At 45.1% G+C, this 23098-nt stretch overlaps 1 protein-coding gene across 1 annotated transcript; it reads right to left on the reverse strand.

Annotated features, from left to right (window-relative positions):
* Positions 1-7261: 7261 nt before the first annotated feature.
* On the reverse strand, positions 7262-18895 carry LOC103103481 (tapasin-related protein-like). Its single transcript, XM_007485784.3, has 8 exons — positions 18731-18895; positions 17118-17327; positions 15560-15799; positions 12357-12701; positions 10505-10837; positions 9018-9104; positions 7617-7633; positions 7262-7527 (listed from the first exon to the last, which is right to left on the reverse strand). The coding sequence occupies exons 1-8, from the start codon at positions 18822-18824 to the stop codon at positions 7513-7515; spliced, it is 1341 nt and encodes a 446-aa protein (XP_007485846.2). The 5' UTR covers positions 18825-18895; the 3' UTR covers positions 7262-7512.
* Positions 18896-23098: the final 4203 nt, after the last annotated feature.

Here is a 23098-nt window from a genome sequence, read left to right on the forward strand (position 1 = left end):
CCAATTACTCTAAGATCTAGCTTCCAGGCGGGGCTGAACAGGGCTGGGAACTGCCCCTGGCTGATCCCCTTCCTCCTACACAAGTTCCCATCCACCTGATCTCCACTACTCTCCTCTGCACCAATGGCTTCTCTAAATAAATGGTAGATGCCTGGAACTGGACCCAACAACCCAAGACTCAGAGCCTCACTAGACTAGAGAATTAGGAAATCATGCTGTTAGAAGACACTCCCAAGTCCTCGTCATCTCTCTATTAGGGAAGGAAATCGGTAATATCTTTGGGCCTCAGTTTCCCTATCTGTAAAATAAGAGAGTTGGACCCAGACTCTTAGTTTAGACCCCCAACTCTTAGTTTAAAAAAAAGTTAAGTACTCTATGGTTATTGGCCACTAGGAGGGACCGTAGTATGGAGTGCTGGTCCTAGGTTAGGAAAACCTGAGTTCTAATCCTCAGCCACTAACTGGTTGACCAGTTAGCCTCTGTTGGCCTCAGTTTCTTCATCTGTAAAATGAGGCTCATAAAAGCACCTCCCTCCCAAAGTTGTTGTGAGGACCAAATGATATAATCTCTCTGTAAAGTGTTCTGACTATTATTAAAATATGCTCATTGGTGATGATCCTATGATTTAATTCAGCCCACAGGGAATTCCCTCTACAATGGTACCAATAAGGGATCATCCCAGTTTTCCCCTCCCTGTGACCTGACATCAGTTGGGGCTACTCTAAGATGCATGGAACCAGGGCCACTAAAACACATCTACCTAATAATAATAATGACAAAAGTCATCATAATAGTGGGGCATTTCACTATATAGAGTGCCCTGCCTGGAGTCAGGAAGACCTGAGTTCAAATCCAGCCTCAGATACTTTATACCTGTGTGACGTTGGGCAAGCCACTTTACCCTGTCTGCCTCTGTGAGCTAGAGAAGAAAATGGCCAACCACTCCAGTGTCTTTGCCAAGAAACCCCAAAATGGGAGACAGCTAGGTGGCTCAGTGGATTGAGAGCCAGGCCTAGAGACAAGTGGTCCAAGGTTCAAATCTGGCCTCAGACACCTATGTGACCCTGGGCAAGTCACTTAACTCCCATTGCCTAGCCCTTCCCATTCTTCTGCCTTGAAACCAATATACAATACTGATTCTAAGACAGAAGGTAAGAGTTTAAAAGAAGAAAAAGAAAAGAAAACCCAAATGGGGTCATGAAGAGTCAGACATGGTTGAACAACAACAAATTATAAAATAGCATTTATCTAACACCTTCACATCTGCAAAGATCTTTACAAATATTCTCATTTGATCCTCACAACCACCTTGGGAGGCAGATTCAATTATTATCCCCGTTTTACAGATGGGTAAACTGAGGGATTTACCCAGAGTTACTGAGATTTGAGCTCCAATCCCAGCACTTTATCCATTCCCAGAGTCCTAGACTGTCAGGGAAGGACCTCTGAGTTCAAATCCTGCCTCAGACACATATAAGTTGTATAATGCTTCTCCAGGAAGTCTTTCCACCAATCAAGAGTCATATCTCCCTCCAGCTACGTGGGGCACATGGGGCTGTGATGTCAATTCAGGAGGACAGTCCAAGCCCATTTGAGCAGGAATGCCACAGACTCCTTCCTAAATGTTTTCAAATGTAGCAGCTGAGAGATGGAAAAGCAGCCTAGAGCAGGGGCCACCCCTGGAATAACGAAGGAATAGAACCTGATTCAAAATTATCTCCAGCTTCACTCTATCCCCTGAGCCACCCCTTCGTCTCTTTTCTCTGGAACAGGGAGAGGCTGGTCCACTTCCTCCCTAGATGCTACACTGCACGCCCTAGAAGGGGAGAGAGGAGCAGGCATGTATTAGTACCTGCAGTGTGTCAGGGACTGGGCAAAGCATTTGACAAATGTGATCTCATTTCATCCTCACAATGACCCTGGGAAATAGGAACTATCATGATGCCCATTTTACAATTATAGAAACTCGAGAAGCAGGCAGAGGTGAAATGACTTAGCCAGAGTCACAGCTAATAAGAGTCTACACTCCTTTTTAAATTCCTAACTCCAGGCCCCAGGGTCTTTGCTCCTATAGGGGCGAGCCAGAGCAAACCTTTCAGGTTCTGCAGCCTCTGGTTCTTGTAGAAGACCAGGAATGTGGCTAGGTGAGTCAGAAGGATAAAGTCCTTGCCCCCCCCCCCCCCCCCCCCCCCCCCCGGCCTCAGCTTTGTCTTTGTAACCTCCCCCACTCATTTAAACTACCTGGGAGAGGGGGTAGCTTTTGGAGTCCAGAGTCCAGATAGATAACATTTATATAGTGAGAACTGTGAGTAAATGTTTTTCAGTTCTCTCAATTGATTCTCACAACCACTCTAGGAGGTGGGGGCTATTATTATCATCTCCATTTTACAGATGAGGAAATGAAGGCAAATAGAGGTCAAGTGATTTGCCCAGAATCCCACAGCTAGGAATTTGTTTGAGGCTAGATTTGAACTCAGGTCTTCCTGATTCTAGACCCAGTGTCTTTGGCAGTATTGGGTGAGAATCCTGAACCTGAATGATGACCAGGAGTAATCCAGTCTTCAAAGATAAAAGTCAGGAGGCATGAGGGATACTCACCATAAGGAAAAAGGGAAGCTCAGTTCCCAGGAAAAGTTTGAACTTATAATCAATCACAAGAGGTTTTGTTAGAAGCATTTCTGCTCTTTGTTTTTGGTTCCGGGGACAAATCTGCTAGACTGAAAAGCTTTGTAGCTGAGGGAACAAATCAAGGTGGCTTTGGTCTTTATTTCTTGCAAGAGAGGGAGTATTAGGGGCAGCTAGTTAACAGTGGATAGAGCATAAGGCCTAGAGTTGGAAGGATCTGGGTTCAAATGTGACCTGAGACATTTTCTAGCTATGTGACCCTGGATAAGTCACTTAATCTCAATTGCTTAGCCTTGGCCCCTCTTCTGTCTTAGAACTGATACTAAGAGAGAAGATAAAAGTTTTCTTTTTTTAAAAAATCCTATATTGGGGACAGCTTTGTAGCTCAGTGGGTCTAGAGATGAAAAGTCCTGGGTTCAAATCTAGACTTAGCTACTTCTTAGCTATGTGATCCTGGACAAGTTACTTAATGTCCACTGCCTAGCCTTTACTGCTCTTCTACCTTGGAACCAAAACACAATATGGGAGTTAAAGAGTTTTGAGAGAGAAAGAAAGAGAGGGAGGGGAGAGAGAGAGAAAGAGAGAGAGAGAGAGAGAGAGAGAGGAGAGAGAGAGAGAGAGAGAGAGAGAGAGAGAAGAGAAAGAGGAGAGGAGAGGAGAGGAGAGGAGAGGAGAGGAGAGGAGGAGGAGAGGAGAGGAGAGGAGAGGAGAGGAGAGGAGAGGAGAGGAGAGGAGAGGAGAGGAGAGGAGAGGAGAGGAGAGGAGAGGAGAGGGAGGGAATGAATATTATTGTTAAGGCTAAAGAAAAGGCTTGATTTTCTTAGAAGAGTTCACTAAGGTAGCACTAATTCTTTTCATGAGAAAGCTGATCCTCTAGCCAAAGGCTTCAGCAGAAGCTAACAGAAGCTCACCAGCCATGTGCCCAGGGGAGCTGTGCCTAGCAGCCAGGAGGGAGTAGTGGGTAGAAATGATACATTCAGCACCACGCTCCAATCTGTCTCCTTCTGTACTGACGGGGCTCTCCTCTCTCTGACCTCCCCCTGATGTGTAGACACCCATTACAGAGAAATTATATGATCAGCTACATTGCTTTCCATTTTAAGCAAGCTGCAGAAATTCACCTCTTATTGGGATGAATATATAGATAGAAAGACTATTGGGGAGTAGGCCTGTGGGTCAAGAATGCCCTTGTAGCACAGATTTCCCTGCATGTGCATCTGTCATCCATACTCCCTGACTAGACATTACCTATGTATCTATTCACCCTCATAATAATGGGTTTCTGGGAGAATGTGTCCTAGGTTAGTGGGGGAAATCATTAACTATTACTTCTAAAAACATTTTACTATGACTATTTGCTTTTCTTATTATACTATTTCTTTAAATACCTTTGTTCTAAATCAATTGTGTCTTCTGGCTGAGCATTAAAGGCTACCACATCAGTGGAGGCCCATGAGCAAGAATTGACACTCACAGAGTATCTTGACCTTCCTTTGGGCAGCCCCTCCCAGAAGGGCAACATGTAACCTCTGGGATATGTGGGAGGACTTGACTGGGCAGTGATGTATACGTGAGCCTCAGGCCTCTATTCTGACCATCTTCTTCTCTCCCATGACCTAGTTCTGCTCTCAGGAGAGAGGAGAGAAGCCATATAGGTCTTCCATTATCCATGTCTCATTCTTCCAGTACAACATGAGCTTGTCTTTATAGCCTCAGTTCCTAACACCCAGGCTAGAAAGTGAGATAAGTAGGAGGCAATAATTGTCTGTTAAACTGAGATCCTGCCTAGACTGGCCACGACTGGGATGCCCAGGGAGGATACAGACTTCATGCCCTTACCCTCTGTCCACTAAAGGAGCCCCAAATTTGTGAAAGTATCCACAGAAAAGACCACTTTCTCCTAGTTCTAACCCCAGAGGACCTCGCTCTCCCCAGAAGTTGGTCTTATCCACCCATAAAGTAATCCTTGGGCCAGTGATAGGGCTGTGGCTCCTGATAGAGGCTTGGATATCTTACCCCAGCTAGAAGAATTGCAGCTCTCTCTACTACTCCCAGTCAAGCAATAAACATTTATTAAGCATTTACCATGTATCAAACATTGTGCTAAGTGCAGGGGATACAAAAAGATGCCTTTGTTTTTGCCCTGAGCATTCTCCTTCCCCAGGTCCTTCAAATGGGAGTTTGGAAAGGGAGAAGGTGCATCCTGCCTGTAGGCAGATACTAGTATATTTTCCAGCCCAGATGCATACTTGACTGTCCCAAACCTTATCCCCAGGGCAGTGGAACCAATAGGTAACTCTCCTTGATCTATGGGAGCTGCTGGGGTGGGAAAGGAAGCTGGGATAGAACCTGGGTAGTACTGCTATAAGAGACATCTATATAGAGTTTTCAAAGAATTTTATTTGATTTGATTCTCATGATAAACCCTATGAGGTAGGTATTACAATTACCAGTGTTTAATACATTGTTGGTGGAGTTGTGAATTGATCCAACCATTCTGGAAGGCAATTTAGAATTATGCCCAAAGGGCTTTAAAAAAATGTGTGTCCTTTGATCCAGCCATACCACTGCTAGGTTTATACCCCAAAGAGATAATAAGGGAAAAGACTTGTACAAGAATATTCATAGCCGCGCTCTTTGTGGTGGCAAAAAATTAGAAAATGAGGGGATGCCCTTCAATTGGGGAATGGCTGAGCAAATTGTGGTATCTGTTGGTGATGGAATCCTATTGTGCTGAAAGGAATAATGAACTGGAGGAATTCCATGGGAACTGGAAAGACCTCCAGGAGTGGAAGGAGCAGAATCAGGAGAATATTGTACACAGAGACTAATACACTATAGTATGATCAACGTAACTGACTTTGCTGCTAGCAGCAATGCAATGATCCAGGACAACTCTGAGGGATTTATGAGAAAGATGCTATCCACATCCAGAGAAAGAACTGGGGGAGCGGAAATGCAGGAAAACATGACTGATCACATGGGTTGATGGGGATATGATTGAGGGTGTTGACTTTAAATGATCACTTTATTGCAAATATTAATAACATGGAAATAGGTCTTGATCAGTGATACATGTAAAAATCAATGGAATTGCTCGTTGGCTCTGGGAGAGGGAAGGGAAGAGGGGAGAGAAAGAACATAAATCATATAACCATGGGAAATTATTCTAAATTAATTAATTAAATAAAAATGGACAAAATGGGGGGAAAAAACAATTACCAGTGTTATTCCCATTTTACAGGTGAAGAAACCAAGTCTCAGAGAAATCCAGTGACTTGCTCAGGATCAGACAGTAACCAAGGTGGAATTTGAAGCTAAGTCCTCCAACTGCCCCTGCAGGGTTCTCTTCACTGAGGGAAAGTGACAGACCTGTAGGAGGCTCTGGTGGGGAAGGAGGTGGGTTTGGGACGTGAGTGGATTCTCTATGGATTTAGGCCCTTAATACAGCATGCCTTCCTTAATCCTCGGTTACTGAGTTAAAAGGGAGTACCCATAGGAGTACAAGGATTCCCATAGAAGATCTCTAGGAAAACAACCATGTTATGTGATGCAACCTTACAAGGCACACTTGATACCATAGAAACAATGTTTTAAATGGAAGCTTTGATCATTGTTGGCATGGACTGTGGAGTGGGCTGAGAAACTAGAGGATGGAGGAAGGCAGATTCCTGGGCCAAGCTCAGCAAAGTGGGCAGGGAGCACTGACTGAGCTCCAGGTAGGATTCGGAGGTGATGTGCATATCAAGGTTTCAAGAAATGAATACGAAATTCTTTTGGCCATATGTATGGGCTGGAGTGAATTTGTTCACAAGGCCAATCTGTACATTAAGAAGGAATGGAGGGGGCAGCTGGGTAGCTCCGTGGATTGAGAACTAGGCCTAGAGATGGGAGATCCTGGGTTCAAATTTGGTCTCAGACACTTCCTAACTGTGTGACCCTGGACAAGTCACTTGATCCCTATTGCCTAGCCCTTACCACTCTTCCACCTTGGAGCCAATACACAGCATTGACTCCAAGTTGGAAGGTAAGAGTTTAAAAAAAAAAAAAAGAATGAATGGAGTCAACAAGTTGACTCAGTGGATAGAGAGCCAGACCTAGATAGGAGGTTCTGGGTTCAAATCTGGCCTCAGACACTTTTTAACTGGGTGGCCCTAGGTAAGTCACTTAACTCCCATTGCCTAGCCCTTACCACTCTTCTGCCATGGAGCCAATACACAGTATTGATTCTAAGATGGAAGGTAAAGGTTTAAAGAAAAAGAATAAATGAATGAATGAAAAAGAATTTGTTAAACACTTACTATGTGCCCAAGCACCACATCAAGTGCTGAGGATGTAAATAGAAAGACTGAATGGAAAGGCCTGGGATCCTCAGACCACAGGAGGGCAAGGGTCTTTAATGAATAGGCCAGAGGACACTGTTATGGGTCCAGAGGGCAGAGAAGCAGTAGCAGAGCAGATACGGTCTGAAACTGGTCCGAGGGGAGTTCAATTGCAGGATGGAGAAGGGAGTTCTAATAGGCTAATAATGAAAGGTTTGCCAAATGAATGAATGTTAACTTGGATGCCCTTACCAACAGCGATCCTCATTAGTGGTTTGCACTATATGTAATGCTTTACACACCTCATTACCTCATTAGTTCTTCACAACATTCCTGAAAGATAGTTGTACCATTAGTCTTGAGGAAACAAGCTCACAAATTTCCAGTGACTTGCCTATAGTCACGCAATACCAGGGACAGGCCTGGCTGCCACGTATCTTCAGGGCTTTTCTACAGCATTGCTCAAGTTCTAAGACATGTAGTTCTATTGCAGTGGGAGGTTCTCTCCGCCACACTGGCCTCCAAAGGTCTCTCTCCTTTTTTTCTCAACATCTGCTTTAAATTCCTAGTAAGGCTTTGTCTGCAACAGGATAGACAAAAGGTCATGAGAGCCCAGCATCATCCCCCATCCTCTCATTAAGAAGATAAGAATTTAGATGCAGCCCTTACCTTGTTCATACTTTTTACTAGAAGGAAAAGAGAGAGAAAAGAAAAGAGTTAGATTAACTGGATATTCCTTGGAGGCTGGGATTGTTTCTTTCTTGTCTTTGTATTCATGTTCTGCCCCCAATACATAGGTGTTCAGTCTTGAGCCCTTCCCTATTCTTTCTCTACACCTCTTTAACTGAAATCAGCAGTTCCCATGGATTCAACCATCATCTCTGTGCAGCTGGTTTTCAGTTCTAGATATTTAGTCGCCATCTCTCTGCCGAACTCCAGGTCAGGATCTCCACCTGGATGTTCCAAAGGCACCTCACTCTCAACATGTCCAAACAGAATTCATTATCTTTTTCCCTAAACACATCCCTCCCCTGAATGGTGCCATCATCTTTCTAGACACCCAGGTTTTCAGTACATGAATCATTCTTAAAAACAAAACAAAAACAAACAAACCAAAAAAAAAAAACCTTCCCTTCCCTCTTAGAATCAATACTAAGTATTGGTTCCAAAACAGATGAGCAGTAAGGGTTAGGCAATTGGGGTCAAGTGACTTACCCAGAGTCACTCATCTAGGAAGTATCTGAGGCCAGATTTTAACCCAGACCTCCCATTTCCAGGACTGGCTTTCAATCCACTGAGCCACCTAGCTGCCTCCAAAGAATCATTCTTGACTTTTCTTTCTTGGTCACTCATCATATCCAATCAAGTCCCATATCTTTTAGATTCCATTTTCTCAATATCTCTTTCCTGTGTCCCCTTGGTTCTATTATCCCCCAACCATATAAATCCAAGCTCTCATTACCTCCCACCTGGACTACTGTGTTGTTCTCCCAATCTGTATCTCCCCTATCTATTTCATCCTTGGAATGTTCTCCCTCCTCATTCTGCCTCCTGAAACCCTCTACTCTCCTCAAGGCTCAGATCAAGGGCTACTTCTCCCAAAAGACTTTCCCCTATTCCTCAAATTGTTAACATTCCCCTTCCCAATCGTCATTCACTTCTCTTGGATCTATCCTTTCTTTGTACATGTAAACCCCAAGTAGAATGTAACCTCAAGGATGGGCTTTGTTTCCTTTTTGTGTTTGGATCACCAGTGCCTGCCATGGTACTTAGCATAGTGGGGGCAATTAGAAACTATTTGTTGATTGACTGATTGATGGATTGACCAGGGATCAAGGTTTTCTTGGAATCTAGACTACTACTTTGTGACAACTTTTCCCAAAAGTCCCCATGGAAGGCTCTTGGCCCAAGGGTAGGACAAGGGTGGCACATGGGCCCTCCAATAGGTCATGCCATTCTGCATGGAACTGATTTGAAGAGCAACACCCCCCTGCCAGGGAGGGGGCAGTTATTCTGGTGATTCCCCTTCCCCTCCCCAGAGCAGCCCCACAAATGACCTCTGGTCTCTACCTTGGTGCAGGTACCTCAGAAGAACAAAAATCACAACCATCAGGATTATAAGGATGATTAGAAGCCCCCATGAAGATCCAGACTTTTCTGCAAAGAGAAAAAAACAGTCCTATTAAGAGCTGGCCTGGAGACTGAGCAAGAAAAGTACCCCATACCCATGCCACATTCAGGGAGCCCCTCTCATGTTAACAAGGGCTGACTGGAGCAGCTAAGTGGCTCTGTGGATTGAGAGCCAGGCTTAGAGATGAGAGGTCCTAGGTTCAAATCTGGCCTTAGACACTTCCTATCGATGTGACCCTGGGCAAGTCCCTTAACTCCCATTGCCTAGCCCTTACCATTCTTCTGTCTTGGAACCAATACACAATATTGGTTCTAAGATGGAAGTTGAGGGTTAAAAAAAAGAAGAAGAGAAAGAAAGAAAAACCAAAGCAAAGCAAAGCAAAAAAAATCAATAAAAATCAAATGAAAATTTAAAAAAAGATATAAGTAAAAAAATTAAAGACTTAAGAAAACCATTTAACAATGGAAGAGAGAGTCTGTCCTTTTAGGCAATGAGTTCTCTATTACTCGAAGTATTCAAGCAAAGGCTGAATGACCAGCTATAAAGAATATCTCATACAGGAGATTCATGACCTAGATGGAAAGTTAGACTACTAAGAGGCAGCATTGTGTAGTGGATAGGCCATGAAGCTTGAAGTCAGAAAGACAACCCAAGGTGTTAGATTCAAATCCTACCTACTTGCTTGGGCAAGTCAGACCTCTATATGCCTTGGTTTCCTCATCTGCAAAATAGAAGCTTGTACTTGCTAGCCTCTAAGATCCTTTGCAGCTCTAATTTCAGGAACCTTTGGGGTTCATTCTGAGTGGAGAGCAAAGAAAGGGAACCTTCATCATAGAGGGCTCCAGGAATCATTTGAGGAAAACTCATGCTTTGTAAGGCCTCATTCTCTCCATCTGTTCCCCTTTGCCAGCCTTCACAAGACCTGGAACATTTTTGCCTCATCGCTTTATTCTAAGCTTTGCCTAGAATCTAGAATGAAAAGGAACCTATTTCAAAGGCCATCTGCTCCAACCTCTTCATTTTATTAATAAGGAAACTGAGGTCTAGAGAGATTAAGTCCCTTGACTGCCATGGCACAGTTGATGGGAAGGGCTGATGGAGTTGGGGCAGGTAGAAAGGGAATTAGTCAAAGATAGCAGTGATCTTTGAGCCCTTCTCACCTAAGGCTTTCCTTTCTATTTCCTCTTCCTGGGATCCTTCTCTGACTGATTTCCCACTCCTCTCTGATCATTCCTATACCCAACGCATTCAACATCAAGATGAGACTGAACCCAGTCCATCTGATGCCAAATTGGACGGTGGAATACTTTGTGGAAGAGGTGGCTGAAATGAGATTCCCTTCTCTCTCTTCCCAGACAGATATCCCTGGAGAGATGGGAAGGGGGAAATGGGGTTGATGGGGATCTCAGGGCTGGGCTGACGGTACCTGTCACTCTGATGATGATGCTTTTTCTAATGGGGAACCGTAGACCCTCGTGTTCCACTAGGCAGGTATAGCGGAAGCCATCATCCTGGAGTGAGGCCTTCAGTAGATAGTAGCTGGAGAAACTGAAGGTCTCATCCCCATTCTTGCGGTGGCTGCTAAAGAGGACATTCTTTACTCCCTCTGGCATCATCCGGCCTTCCAACCGCTCTCGGAGCCAAAACACGTGGGCCTCCAGTGGGAAGTAGTGGCGGACATCACACACCAGCTTCTCCTCCTCTCCTTCCTCCAAGGTCAGAATTGGAGTCTGGGGACTAAACCTCACTTTGGGAGCCTCTGGAGGAAGAGTAAAAATAGGATTGTGGGTGCTGGGGAATGGGAGCAGGAAACTGGAGAGTGGCACCATGGACAGCGGAAAGGGCTAGAACTGGCCTCAGAGTAAGGGAGATCTGACATTGACCAGCTGTGGGACGCTGGACAAGGCACTTAACAGGGCACAACTCTCTCAAACTAAGCTGGCCATCTCCCTTGGGAGAGGAAGTTCCCAACCAAGACTAAAGCCAACCTTCCTCCCCCCAAAATCCCATATAAAAATAACTATTCCTGGTCCTCGGTTCAAATCTGGCCTCAGACACTTCCCAGCTGTGTGACCCTGGGCAAGTCACTTGACCTCCATTGCCTAGCCCTTACCACTCTTCTGCCTTGGAGCCAATACACAGTATTGACTCCAAGACGGAAGGTAAGGGTTTAAATAAAAAAAAATAACTATTCCTTCCCCTATTCAAATGTAAGCTCCTTGAGGTCCAGCCTGGTTTCACTATTGTTATTATCTTCCTGGGTCCTACTGCTTCCTACTGGGTGCTCCTGGAGGGCAGGTGCTGTTTGTTTTCTAGTACCTGGCACATAATAGGTGTTTAATAAGTGGTAGTGTAATAATTAGCATCTTCAGCAGCAGTACAGAGCTATTTCTGGGCTCTCCTGCCAAATTTTGGAATGATGGCAATAATAGACTGTTCGAAATATCTCAGCTGAGGACTCAAGACACAGCACAAGGCATCTCCAAACTACTAAAGCCATCTCTTACCTACAGGAAGAGATTGATTCTTTAGCAAAAACAGTTCTACAAAATTGGCTGGCCCTGGGGGGCAGCTGGGTAGCTCAGTGGATTAAGAGCCAGTCCTAGAGACGGGAGGTCCTAGGTTCAAATCCGGCCTCAGCCACTTCCTAGCTGTGTGACCCTGGGCAAGTCACTTGACCCCCATGGCCTAGCCCTTACCACTCTTCTGCCTTGGAGCCAATACACAGTATTGACTCCAAGACGGAAGGTAAGGGTTTAAAAAAAATAGAAAAGAGAAGAAAGCATCTGATCACATGGTTTGACAGGGATATGATTAAATGATGACCCCAGTGCAAATATTAATAATATGAAAATAGGTCTTGATCAACGACACATGTAAAATCCAGTGGAATTGCTCATTGGCTATGGGAGGGGGGATGGAAGGAGGGCAGGGAAAAGAACATGATTCATGTCACCATGGAAAAATATTCCAAATTAATTAATTAAATAAAAATACTTTTAAAAAAAGAAAGAAAACAAAGCCTCTAAGAACCGTATAAAACTAGGATGTCAGGTGAGAGCCACACGTCTTCATTATAGGACTTATATGATCTTGGGCAACTCATTTGCTGCTTCTAAAACTCAGTGACGTCATCTGTAAAATGGGGGTAACAATGCCTTGTCTGACAGATTTGTGGGGACGCCACAAGGATATAAACATCATAAAGGTCATAAGGCGGCTCCCTCCATCACCCCCTCCTAGGAATTTGGGAGAGAGAAGAACAGAGAAAAAGTTACCCACAACAGCCACCTCGATGCCGAGCTCCCAGTAGAGCCCCGCAGTGCTCACGGAGCAGAAATAGTCGCCCTGATCGTTGACAGCCACGTTGTTGAGCCGAATGGAGGCGTCCCCGCCAGGGATCTCGCTGGGGAAGGCCTCGACCTGCTCGTGGAGGTGCGTCACCTGGCGCTGCTTCCCATCATACTTCAGTATCTCACGCTGCTTCCCTCCTTTCTGCCGAAGAGCCCAACGCACATCCAAGGCCTCCGGGGCGTGGTCCATGACGAAGCTACAGGCCAGCAGGACGGTCCCATAAAGCTCCACCTGCACTCGAGAGGCCTTGGTGTAGAGGGAGAACACTCCTGGGGGAGAGACAAAGGTGTCCACCCGGGAAGGAAGGATGGGGGCGTTCTTTGCAGTGGGAGAGGGACAGGGAGGGCAGAGTCCTGGGAGAGAGTCACGGATGAGACCAGCATCCCTACCACCACAGGGTGGAGCCTAGGGGTCATCAGGGCAACTTGGAACCAGAATCTCCTCGAGAAGCTGCTACAGTGGCTGAATTGTTGGCCCTGGAGTCAAGAAAACTTGAGTTCAAATCCAGACTCAGAAACTAGCTGTGTGACCCTGGGCAAGGCCCTTAACCCCCATTGCCTAGCCCTTAGCAGGTAAAATTTAATTATTATCTCTAATAATAAAAATATGGTATTTTATGAGGTTTATGAAGGATTATTAGAAATCAAGGATACAAAATTAAAACCACGTGCCCATGGCTGATTAGCCCATTCAAAATCCCCGCGCTTAGCTTATCACTAAACTTACTACATCATTGCAATGGAAAAGAAGAGCACGAGGGAGGCGTTACTGCCAGTTTAATCCCAATTGTGATCTCGCCAACATGGAGTCTCAGGTGAGATTATAGGGAATTCTGGGAAATACCAAGGACTTCTGGGAATTGAAGTCTAAGGTTCAAAGTCTCCCTTTTTACAACCACTCTTCTGCTTTGGAACCAGTACATAGTATTGGTTCCAAGATGGAAGGTAAGGATTTTTTTTAAAAAGAAAAAGGAAAAGAAAGAAAATGAGAGGGAACTTGCAACACCCCCCCCCCTACTTTTGTCTCTATCTAATTGTTGGCATCAATAGTCATTAAGGAGATTGGTCTGTAGTTTTCTTTCTCCGTTTTTGGCCTTCCTGGCTTTAGGTATCAGCACCATATTTGTGTCCTAAAAAGAATTTGGGAAGATTCCTCCTTTGCCTATTTCCCCAAATAGTCTGTATAGTGTTGGGATTTATTGTTCTTTCCATGTTGGATAGAATTCCCTTGTGAATCCATCTGGCCCTGGAGGTTTTTTCTTGGGGAGTTCATTGATGACTTTAAATCTAATTGTTAGGAAATTTTTCCTTGCTCAGAGTCGTCCTCTCTGCTGCTCCTTTCCCCCCACATTGTGGCTGGTTTTACCCTCAGAAGCCAAACAGAAAACCCTTGTTTTGCAGGACAGATAAACTGAAAAAAAAAAAAAAACTAGCTTCTGCCTTAGAATCAATATTAATTATTGGTTCCAAAGAAGAAGAATAAGGTTTAGGCAATTAGGGTTAAGTGACTTGCCCAGGATCACACAGCCAGGAGAAGTGTCTGAGGCCAGACTTGAACCCAGGATCTCTTGCCTCTAAGCCTAGCTCTCAATCCACTGGGCCACCCAGCTATCCCCAGATAGCCTTTTTCTTTCTTTCTTTCTTTCTTTCTTTCTTTCTTTCTTTCTTTCTTTCTTTCTTTCTTTCTAACCCTTACCTTCTGTCTTAGAATTAATACTGTATATTGGTTCCAAGGCAGAAGAGCAAGAAGAGCTAGATAATGGGGCTTAAGTGAGTTGTCCAGGGTCCAACACTCTAGATAGCCTTTTGAACATCCAGTTCTCATGTCTCTTGCAGGCCAAACCTTGCTTCCTCAATTTACCATCATATGGCACTGGAAGCTCCTTGAGGGCAGGAGCTATCTTTTGTCCTTTTTTGTAATCCCAGTACTTAGCACAGTGCCTGGCACATAGTAGGCTCTTGTTGTTGCTGTTCAGTCGTTTCAGTCCTGTCTGAGTTCTCATGACCCTATTTGGGGTTTCCTTGGCAAAGATGCTAAAGTGGTTTGCCATTTCCTCCTCCAGCTCATTTTATAGATGAGGAAACTGAGGCAAACAGGGTTAAGTGACTTGCCCAGGGTCACATAAGCTTATCTGAGGCTGGATTTGAATTCAGGAAAATGTCTTCCTGATTCACAGCCCAGTGTTCTGTGCACTATGGAGGCACCGAGCTACCCTGCAGCTTAACAAATATTAATTGACTGATGGTCTCCTGTTCTCTCATCCTGGCTCCCTCCCCTGGGCTAGCTCTAGCTTGCCTACTTCTTTCCCAAATCACGGCATCCATGACTAAAGGGAATCCTCCAGAGGCAGTTTGACCAGTGTGTGAAGCCCAGAACCCTTGACAGAACAGAACATTATAAAATCAGGAAACGAGATGGGACTCAGAAGTCACCGAATCCAAGCTGCGAAGGTCAGGCATCCCTTCTCCAGTATCAAGGACAAAGTTTGGTCCATCGTAATTTCCCCAGAGCAGTTTTCCCCTAACCTTGTCCTGACCTAAACTGGTCCAGAGAGTGCCCAATTGCAGCTAGGGGTACGTCTAGGGGAGCCCTAAGGCATTCCAGGAAGACAGTATCCCTCCATGGCCCTTGCTGAACTATGAGGTGAGCTCCTTGGGGTAGACAGGGCACTAGGCTTGGAGTCAGGGAGACCTGAATTCGAATCACACTTAACTTGCTAGGCAACCTTGCAGTCCTTCTCGTCCAAATGAGGGAGAAGGACTCCTGCCCTGTCTGCAAACACATGTGAGGGGTCAGAGAAGGGAAGAACCTGGGTGGGTTCTGAGTAGTGAAGGAATCTCAGACATCACCTCAGGGCTCCCTCTCTAATTCCATGTAATTCCATGAGCCTGTCTGGGACTCTGTTTTCTCCCAGGTAAAGTAGATACCCTTGAAGGCACCTTATGGCTGGTGTCCTCGTACCATTTTGGCACCCTCCCCTGGCCAGTTCTTGCCAGTCTACTTCCTTCCCAAAGCGTGGCATCCAAGAATACCCAGAATCCTCCAGGACTACCCAGAATCCTCCAGAGGTGGTTTCTGGGGCTCATGGACAGTGATCAGGATGAGGTTGGGGTTGGGGGGGGCTAACCTGAAAAGATTGCTGGCCCCGTGCCCTGGGCAGACTCTGCAGACTGGAAACAGAAGGTGGAGGCCTTGAACTGGGCGTCTGTGTGGGAGATTGTCACAAGGTGCCAGGTAGGGAGCTGAGCTTGGCGTGGAGGGAGGCCGGGCCATAGGATCTGTGTGTTGGCGGTGAAGTAGCGACTCACTTTGCATTCGAGTTTATCCACATCCTCGTCCATGTGAGGGAGAAGGACCCCTGCCCGGTCTGCAAACACACGTGAGGGGTCAGAGAAGGGAGGAGACTCTCAGCCATGAAGAACACTCAGGTCTCACCTCGACACTCGCTTCCTCTAATTCCATTTCATTCCATTTCAGATATTTATTAATGGCCCGCTATGGGCAGAGGCAGGGTGGCATCCTGAATACAGAGCTGGGCTCAGAGCCAGGATGACCTGAATTCAAATCCTGATTCTGCTATATATAGCCTGGCCTCATTCCCCTGAAAAAATCCCTAATTGCTCCAGACAACGCTCTCAGACTGCTTTTCCAAGGGGTTGTGGGTCTTCACGGGGGTTAGAAATGAGGCCCAGAGAACTCTGTCTGTCTTGACTAAAAAAATGAAGTGTGAATGGAAACTCACACTCAGTCAACAAATACTTATTGGGGGGAAACATTGACAGGCCTGGATGAACCTCCTGGATGAGAACAATGCCCATCTTCCCCCTTCTCTACAACTCAGCAGTGGAGACAGAGAGCTGTCTGGAGCACACAGTCAGGATGGATCAGAGGCAGAACTGGAACCCAGAGCCTCCCTGCTTCCTAGTAGATGCTGCTGCTGCCTCTCTCCCAGTGCAGGGATATAAAGACCAAAATAGTAAACAGAGCCTGCCCTTAAGGAACTTATATTCTTTTTTTAAACTTTCGTTTTTTTTTATTATATGTAGAAATAATTTTTTCTTAAACCCTTACCTTCTGTCTTAGAATCAATACTGTGTATTAGTTCCAAGTCACAAAAATAATAAGGGCTAGGCAATGGAGAGTTAAGTGACTTGCCCAGGAAGTGTCAGAGGACAGATTTGAACCCAGGACCTCCCATCTCTAGGCCTGGCTCTCAATCCACTGAGTCACCTAGCTGCTCCTAGAAGCAATTTTTGACAGTCATTTTCTGGCCTTCTATGATTCAGATTCTCTCTCTCCCTTCCTCCCCAGGTGGTAAATAGTCTCATATAAGTTATACCAGTGCTTTCATGCAATATATATTTCCATATTCCCCATGAGGTGACTGAAAACACATCACACATACAACAAAAAACTCACAAAGGAAATAAAGTGAAAGATGGCTTGCTTTGGTCTGCAATAAGGAACTTGTATTCCAATCTAGACATTAGCATTACTACATTCACTCTCTCACACATTCATACCCACAAAAGTGCCCATACGTGCACATGCACACACACACACACACACACACACACACACACTCACTCACTCACTCTACTCCAGTTCCTACTCTGTCATGGTAGAAAATTTCCATTTGAAGCCTTTCTCCTTTCCTCTCCCCACAGTGGGCAAAGGACTCTTACCCTGCAACAGAAAGGTGGCACTGTTGCCCTGGTGGGACAAAGACTGGCTCTCAGAACCACTCAGCACCAGCTGGATGTGCTGCCACTTGCGCTCTCCATTGAGGGTTTCAGAGGGATCTAGAGCAACCTCCAAGAGGCAGGGCAGCTGGCCTGCCTTGCCCAGCGTCATGCCACTCTCTACCATGTGCCAGCCCAGGATCCATAGCAGCCCTTGGATAATGAGAGAGGAAAGGTTAGAGTGACCATCTGCCCAGGTCTTTCAATCCATTAGGAATTGGAATGAATGGATCCTTCCAACCCAGAGATTCTGTTATAGACCGAAGAAATGCCCAGTTCTACTGCTGCCGAGGTCACCTCCTCCAGTGGGCTCAGGGGCCTAGGGTCAGCCCCATCTCAATCATTCAGTAGTGTCTATTAAGCACTGACTACAAGTCAGACTGGGTTAGGGTTAAGGTTACTAAGATAGAAGAGAATTGGTACCTCCCCTCAAGGAGCTTACATTCTCCTAGGGGAAAGCATAGACCTATGATGGCAAACCTATGGCACACATGCCAAAGACGGCACATTGAGACCTCTCTGTGGGCACACGTTCTGTCACCCACCAGAGTTAGTTAGTTACCAATGGAAGCACCTGAGCCACTCCCTCTCTTTCTCTAACACCCAGTGACTAAAAGGCTTGTCATCACTGGCACAGACCCATTCAAGCATATGCCAGATCTGTCCTTTCATGGGTGTGGTGAACTCCCTTAGGAAGAAATTCCCTCCACTTCAATGCACATCCATGACCTCCAGCCTGTGAATTACTTAGAGCACTGATTCATTTGTGATTGCCCTGGGGCCACACAGTCAGTACTCCTGAAAAAGCAAGCTCATACCTAGCCCTTCCCAATGCTAAAGCCAGATCTCTATCTGCAATATCCCATTGCCTCTCATGTAGAACCCACAGGAAATGATATTTTGTAACCCATGTACAATTTAATTTAAAAAAATAATATGGAGAAGGCACTAGGGACTAGAGGGCGGTCAGGAAAAGTCTGGTCAAGGTAAGTGATTGGGTTTGAGCAGAGCTTTGAAGGATGCTGGGAGATCTAAGAGGCAGCGGTGGGTAGAGAGGGCATCACAGGTGTGGGGAACATCTTGGACAAAGGCATGAGGAGGGGAAATGGAATACTTTGGGGGAGGAACATCAAGAAAGCAGTTTGGCTGGTTTGGAGATGGTGGGAATGGCTCTCAGCTCTCCCTTCTCTCCCTTCTTACTACTGCCTTCTAGAAAAAGGAAGTGAGAGGATATCAAAGTCCTGAGGTCCTTGGGAGTCTGTCTGAAACCAGGTGACCAGGAAGTCCCACCCAGGAGGACCCCCAGCAAAACCCAGCAAAAGTCAAAAGCGCCCAGCTCCTCCCCCTCAGAAGCTTCCCAATCCTCTCGTGAGGGCTGGGGCCAGGACCGGAGAACCCTGGGCATTCCCCTCACCAAGCCCTTTCCCTGTTCCCTGGGGATTGTGGGGCACCAGGGGAATGAGGGAGACACAGGCCAGGAGCCCCGAACGTATCCGCAGGGCAACGTGAGCCTGGCAGGTGACTCGGGTAGGGGGGCGAGAAGGGTCTGAACTCACCTGGGCTGAGCAGGCGCAGAGCCAGCATTCCCCTTCCCAGCATTCCCAGGACGTTCCCAGGACTCCGGGTCCCCTCTAAAGTTATCCACCTCATGGCTGGCTTTCCTTCTCCTTCTCAAATTCACTTTCAGTTTCATTTACTTGTGAGCCAGCCCAGGCAAATCAAGGAAGCTCAGAATGGGCGTTTGTCCCGCTGCCTCTCCCCTCCCCCAAGCTTGCCACCTGCCGCCCCCCCAACCCCAGCTTCAGAAGGCTCCGGGCTTGGGGAGGGGAATGTGGCACCCAGGGCTCCGGAGGAGGAAGGTGCCAAGAGCCAAGTGTCTGTTCAGAACTGGGGCTCCCCTCCAGGGGCCCCCACAGAGATTTTAGGGCATCCGTGACCTAGGATGAGAAAAATCAATTTACATCTTTATTTTTTTATTATAAATTTATATAATTATTTACATAATTTACATATTTATTTTCGCGGATTTCTTTTTTACCACTCTTGTGTCTAAAAACTGATATTAAAAGAGAAAGTAAGGGGTTAAAAGAAATAAATACAAGAAGGGGTCCATAGGTTTACCCAGACAGCCAATGGCCAGGAGGGGTAGCCATGACACAGAAAAGGGCAAATATATAGTAGTTTCTAAAGTAGACCAGAAGGGTTTGTTTGTTTGTTTGTTTGTAACCCTCACCTTCTGTCTTGGAATCAATACTGTGTATTGGTTCCAAGGCAGAAGAGCAGTCAGGGCTAGGCAATGGGGGTTAAGTGACTTGCCCAGGGTCACACAGCTGGGAAGTGTCTGAGGTCAAATTTGAACCCAGGACCTCTTGTCTCTAGGCCTAGCTCTCAATCCACTGAACCACCCAGCTGTTCCTGTAAGGGTTTGTGTGTGTGTGTGTGTGTGTGTGTGTGTGTGTGTTAAAGTAGCCTCCTAGCCTCCTGTGACTAGAGGACCCTGTTTACCCCTGGTGCTGGTGTCCTTTGGGGATATGAGGAGCCTTCATTAGTTTCACCTTTAGGAGCCCCATCATGCCCCTTGTCTGAAATGAGAGCTGCCTCCTGGAAGGATGCTTTTAGGTCCAGATTGGGAGGACCACATGAAGTTGTGAAATGAGCTCAGTGATCTCCCCCTCCTCAACTTTGGGGTCCATCCAGTAATGGGTGTAGTATTGAAGGGCTTCCCTCACTTACAAGGAGGGAGCCAAGAAAATAAAGACCAGTACCTCAGCTCCCTCCTTATTCATCCATTCATCCATCCATCCATCCATCTGTTATTAGGAACAACTAAGTGACCTAGTGGAGAGAAGGCTGAACTTGGTGACTGGAAGACCCAAATTCAAATCCTGCACTAGCTATGTTACCCAGGGCAAGTCAATGAACCTTTCTAACTTAGCTTCCCCACATGTATAGTAAAAGCCCTTGCCTCCTGGGGTTGTTGTGAGGACCACATGGGATGAGGAGGGTGATGGTACCATTTATAAAACACTTTAAGGTTTGCAAAGCACTTTATGTATGTGTAGATAGATAGATAGATAGATAGATAGATAGATAGATAGATAGATAGATAGATAGATAGAGTGGTGGCTAAGCAGTGTGACTGCGAAAATATGGTTTCAAGACTGTTAATTGCCAAAACTGTAAAGATAATTTTAGTGTCTTGAATTAAATAAAAAATAAGTGGTCGCCATGGGAAAATTTCCCAAATATGAATACCCAAGTCAGCTGGGTTTTATGGAGATTTTAATTAATACAAATGAAGGAATTAAGGGAAGGGAGAGAGACAGAGTAAGAGGAAATAGTAGGAAAAGGCCTAGGGCCTAGGCCAAATGGCCTAGGACTTTCTCTTTAAGAGAGAAAACTAAGTCAGTCTTTTATCCACTCACCACAAGATTTTGTCCAAGCAAGCTCTAGTATTAACAGAGACCCTCCAATTCAGCTTCCAAACTCAACTAAGTTCAGAGGCCCCTTTCTAAACTCCTGAACTCCTTTTAAAGAGAAATTTCTCTTATGTCACCTCCCCTAAATTTTCACATCTACCAATCACAGTAGACGCTTTCCACAGGACTGACCATTCTTAATTCACATCTGAGTAGACTAAAACTTCACACCTCTTTGCTAAGCTTGCCCTTTATAAGTTGCTTGACCTTTTAGTGATTAATTTAACCTTTATAGGTACTTAGCACCCTTTTGTATTAGATCTAAAGATAGATCTAGCTTAAGGTTTTGGTCTCACTATAGGTGTGAGTTAGGGACTGTTTCATTGTTCAGTAAGGAGTTTTACAACTTTATCTTACCCTAAAGTATGCCTAAGTATGGGTGGAGTAATGTTAAAATTCCCAATACATTCCTGATCAAGTACCTCCATTATTTAAATGGGGAATAGCCTTAACCAAATGTTTGAAGGTAGAGTCTGAGCAGTTTTAAGATTCACAGCAGTCCAGTAGATAAGAATGCTGGCCTTGGAGTCAGGAGGAAGACCAGAGACTAAATCCCACTTCTGACTCTTTACTAGTTATATAAATCTAGGCAAGCCATTTCACCTGTGGCAGTTAAAATAGTTGATGCCATAAACCGTAAGAGTTAAAATGGTTGAAGGTCATAAACTGTAGTGATTAAATAGTGGAAGATATAAATTGTTGTAGATATAAGAGTGGGTGAGTAAATTTGTGAGCGCAGAAAATGTTTTCACTACAGTGTCCTGTTTTAAATCAAATATAAGGTGGTCGCCAGGGAAATATTCCCAATTATGAATATACCCAAGTCAACTGGGTTTTATAGAGAATTTAATTAATAATACAATGAGGAATCAAAGAAAGAGAGAGAAAGAGAAAAAAAGGAAATAAATGAGAAAAGAATAGGTCAGCCCAGGCAGCCCTGGCCAACCCAGACCTAAGCCCTAAAAGAAAAGATCAGTCAGTCCTTAATCACTCACCATAAGATCTGTTCAATCGAGGATTCAGGGGGACAGAGTCTCCCCAGAGGGAGTTCCAGCCAGAGTCAGCCTCCCTTGAGAGACCTCCTTAGAGATTGTACTTCTCTCAACAGCCTCCTTAGAGACTGTCTTTTGAGAGCTCCAGAGATCTCTTTCAATAGCCTGTCCTTTTCTTATATAGGGGGTTTTCTCCTATGTCACCTCCCCTAAGTTCTTCCATCTACCAATCACAGTAGACGTTTTCCAAAGGACAGCCCATTCTGAATTCACACCTGAGTAGACTAATCCTTTTATTAATTCACACCTGAGTAGGCTAGAATTTCTGAGTAAGTTTCTCACCTCTTTGTCCCTTGTAAGTTTACAAGTTGCCTGACCTTTATAGGTACTTAGCACCCCTTTGTATCAATTCTAAAAATAGGCATGGCTTAAGTATGGGTTTAAGTATTTTTCATTGTTCAGCAAGGAGTTTTCTCCCCTAAAGCAGTCTTAGGTACAGTTGGAGTAGAGGTCTTCACATTTTTTATCTAAGTAGAGTTCTCACTGTCCAAATGGGGAATAATCCCAATAGGGAATTGTCCCAATGGAGAATTCCCCAATGGGGAATTTTTTAAACATTCATAAGTCTGAGAAATTTCAAGATTCACACACCTCTGTTTGTCTTCGTTTTCTCGTCTGTAAAATGGTTTAACAATAACACATACTTTCCAGGGTTGATGTGAAGATCAAATACGGTAATCTATTTAAAGTGCTCCATGGGGACTGGTAGCCGGCTGAGTGGATAGGCCTGGAGATAGGAGTTCCTGGTTCAAATCTGGTCTCAGATATTTTCTAGTGGTATCACCCTGGACAACTCCCTAGTTCTTATGGCTCTTCTGCTTTGAACTAATACTTAGTACTGATTCTGAGAGAAAGGGAAGGGTTTTTTTTTTTAACTAAAGTGCTCCATGAACTTTAACAGCACCATATGAAATATTTTCTATTCCTCTGATAAGTCTATGATTTGGTATGGATCAAATGAATATTTGTAAAGCATTTAGCTCAGTGCCTGTCACAAATAGGCACTTAATAAATGTTATTCCCTGGAGGGATTCCATGTGAATTGGAAAGACCTCCAGGAATTGTTTCAGAGCGAAAGGAGCAAAACCAGGGAACAGAGACCGATACACTGTGGTACAATTGAATGTAATGGACTTCTCCATTAGTGGCAATGCAGTGATCATGAACAATCTGGAGGGATCTATGAAAAAGAACACTATCCACATTCAGACGAAAAAACTGTGGGAGTAAAACACCAAAGAAAAACAACTGCTTGAATACATGGGTCTTGGGGATGTAGACTCTGAATGAATACCTAGTGTAAACAACATGGAAATAGGTTCTGATCAAGGACACAAGTAATACCCAATGAAATTGCACATCAGCTACAGGAAGGGTGGGGGTAGGGGAGGGA

The sequence above is a fragment of the Monodelphis domestica genome, chromosome 2 (assembly GCF_027887165.1).
Source record: "Monodelphis domestica isolate mMonDom1 chromosome 2, mMonDom1.pri, whole genome shotgun sequence".
Classification (NCBI taxonomy): domain Eukaryota; kingdom Metazoa; phylum Chordata; class Mammalia; order Didelphimorphia; family Didelphidae; genus Monodelphis; species Monodelphis domestica.